This window comes from Elephantulus edwardii, unplaced genomic scaffold (genome assembly GCF_000299155.1).
Source record: "Elephantulus edwardii isolate Elephantulus edwardi_28Jun2011 unplaced genomic scaffold, EleEdw1.0 scaffold00064, whole genome shotgun sequence".
NCBI classification, from domain to species: Eukaryota; Metazoa; Chordata; class Mammalia; order Macroscelidea; family Macroscelididae; genus Elephantulus; species Elephantulus edwardii.
This window is the reverse complement of record NW_006399814.1, coordinates 1,026,649-1,028,734: the sequence shown is the minus strand read 5'-3', so window position 1 is coordinate 1,028,734 and position 2,086 is coordinate 1,026,649. Positions and strand designations below refer to the sequence as shown.

The following is a 2,086-nucleotide window of genomic DNA, read 5'->3' as shown; positions in this document are numbered from 1 at the left end:
CACATTAGTAACACACACGTGAACCCACCACACATACACATGTCCATCACGTTGGCATGTCATGATAACCTCACACGTGCACCCACCACACACACACACGTGCATTAGTAACACACACGTGAACCCACCACACATACACGTGCCCATCACGTTGGCATGTCATGATAACCTCACACGTGCACCCACCACACACACGTGCATTAGTAACACACATGTGAACCCACCACACATACACGTGCCCATCACGTTGGCATGTCATGATAACCTCACACGTGCACCCACCACACACATGTGCATTAGTAACACACATGTGAACCCACCACACATACATGTGTCCATCACGTTGGCGTGCCATGATAACCTCACACGCGCACTAGCTGTTGGCATGCTTACTGATTACATGCACATGCCCTGATAACACACGTACACTAACTACATGTGTGCACGATAATGTGGACCAAGCACACACGTGTATCACATGTGTACATGCTAACCACGTGCATGTACTAGCACAGGCTCATGCAATAACCGCATGTGTGGACATGACTAACACACCTGTGGGCCAGCCGTGTGTGTGCCTGCTCACTGCACATGTACACTAGCTGCAGCACCCTGGCCACACGAGTGTGCCCTCACCACACATACATGCATTAATTACAAGGGTGCGTGTTGGAGCATGTGTGTGGGCCAGTCACACGTGTGCACACAGCCGCACATGGGCACTCACGACAGCCTTGCCCACTAGTCACATGCATGTGTACTGACCATGCACACATGCACCAGCCCACATGGGCCACACACTGTGCACGAACCACATACACATGTCTGCACATTAACATCAAGCATGTGGACTAGCCACACACATACACCGGTCACACATGTGCGTGCTAAACACATACTTGCATGAGCTAGAAGCATGCTCACTGATCACACATGTTAACCACACACATGCACCCACACTATGACCTAACCACGTGTATACATGTTAGTGACATGTATGTTGACCAGCCACACATGCACGCACCAGTCACAGGTGTCATGCTAGCCACACACGTGCACTAAGCACGCCCACCGATCCACCTACATTAATCACACACACGTGCACCAGCCCACACTGTTCACACACATGAACTCATCACATCTGTGCATATTCACAACATGTATGTCGACCAGCCACACATGCATGCACCAGTCATGCATGTGCACACTAACTACACGTGTGCAGCAGCTCCAGTCTTGCTCACTGGCCACAGGCACACAGAATAACTACTTGCGTGCACATTGGTAACGCACGTGTGGGCCAGCCACACACCCACACTGCCCACCACACCCCTCAGTGGGCTCACTGTCCAAGGACACACACTGCCCTCCTGCTGCACGGACCCTCCACCCTGAAGTGCCTGCTGCCCTCCCCAGCACCCACCTCTCATAGCCACCACCCCTCGCTCTGCCTTTCCCAGCACAGACTCTCAATCACCTAAATGAAGAAAGGACAAGGGAGGCTTAAGGGCTGTAGTCACAGCCTGCTGGGGGACAGCCCCCACCAGCAGGAGGGCAGAAGTGCCACTGGCAAAGGGCTGTGCCCAATGTCTGGGCCTCTGCGCCCTCTGCTCCCACAGATGGTGCCATGTGCAGACACTTGGGCAAGAGCGCATGCCACGGGGTCCCCTAACACTCAGTGCCCCGGTCCACTCACCCCCATCAGCACAGAGAACACCCAGGTCTTGGAACTGAAGCAGGGCGGGAGGCGCCGGGACAGCTGCAGGTCGTTGGGCTTAGCGTCTGGGCCGAAGCTCGGGGTATCTGTCCGGCCTCGCTCCAGGGTGGGCATCCGGTCATAGCTGAACTCCTCGCGGTACGGTTCGTCCCGGGCCATGGAGACAGGAGGGCCGGCCCTGCGGGGCAGCGCCCTCACCAATGCTCACGTACCTGCCACCGCGTGCAGCAAAGTCCCCTGAGGACAAAGTGGTTCCCAACAAATACTTGTCCTGACATTTCTCTGCAAACGTGCGCTCCAGGACACACAGAATCCTCAGTACCAGAGCCTCCGTCGCACAAGACAGCCTCCACCCCTCAGCACATGCCT

General features: G+C 55.3%; 1 protein-coding gene across 1 annotated transcript in view; it reads right to left on the bottom strand.

The window, feature by feature from the left end:
- Positions 1-1,876, bottom strand: part of MLC1 (megalencephalic leukoencephalopathy with subcortical cysts 1) — a 27,915-nt gene extending 26,039 nt beyond the window's left edge. The window contains exon 1 of the mRNA XM_006888023.1: positions 1,697-1,876. Coding sequence (XP_006888085.1) covers positions 1,697-1,876 — 180 coding nt within the window. The remainder of the gene's footprint in view (positions 1-1,696) is intronic.
- Positions 1,877-2,086: the final 210 nt, after the last annotated feature.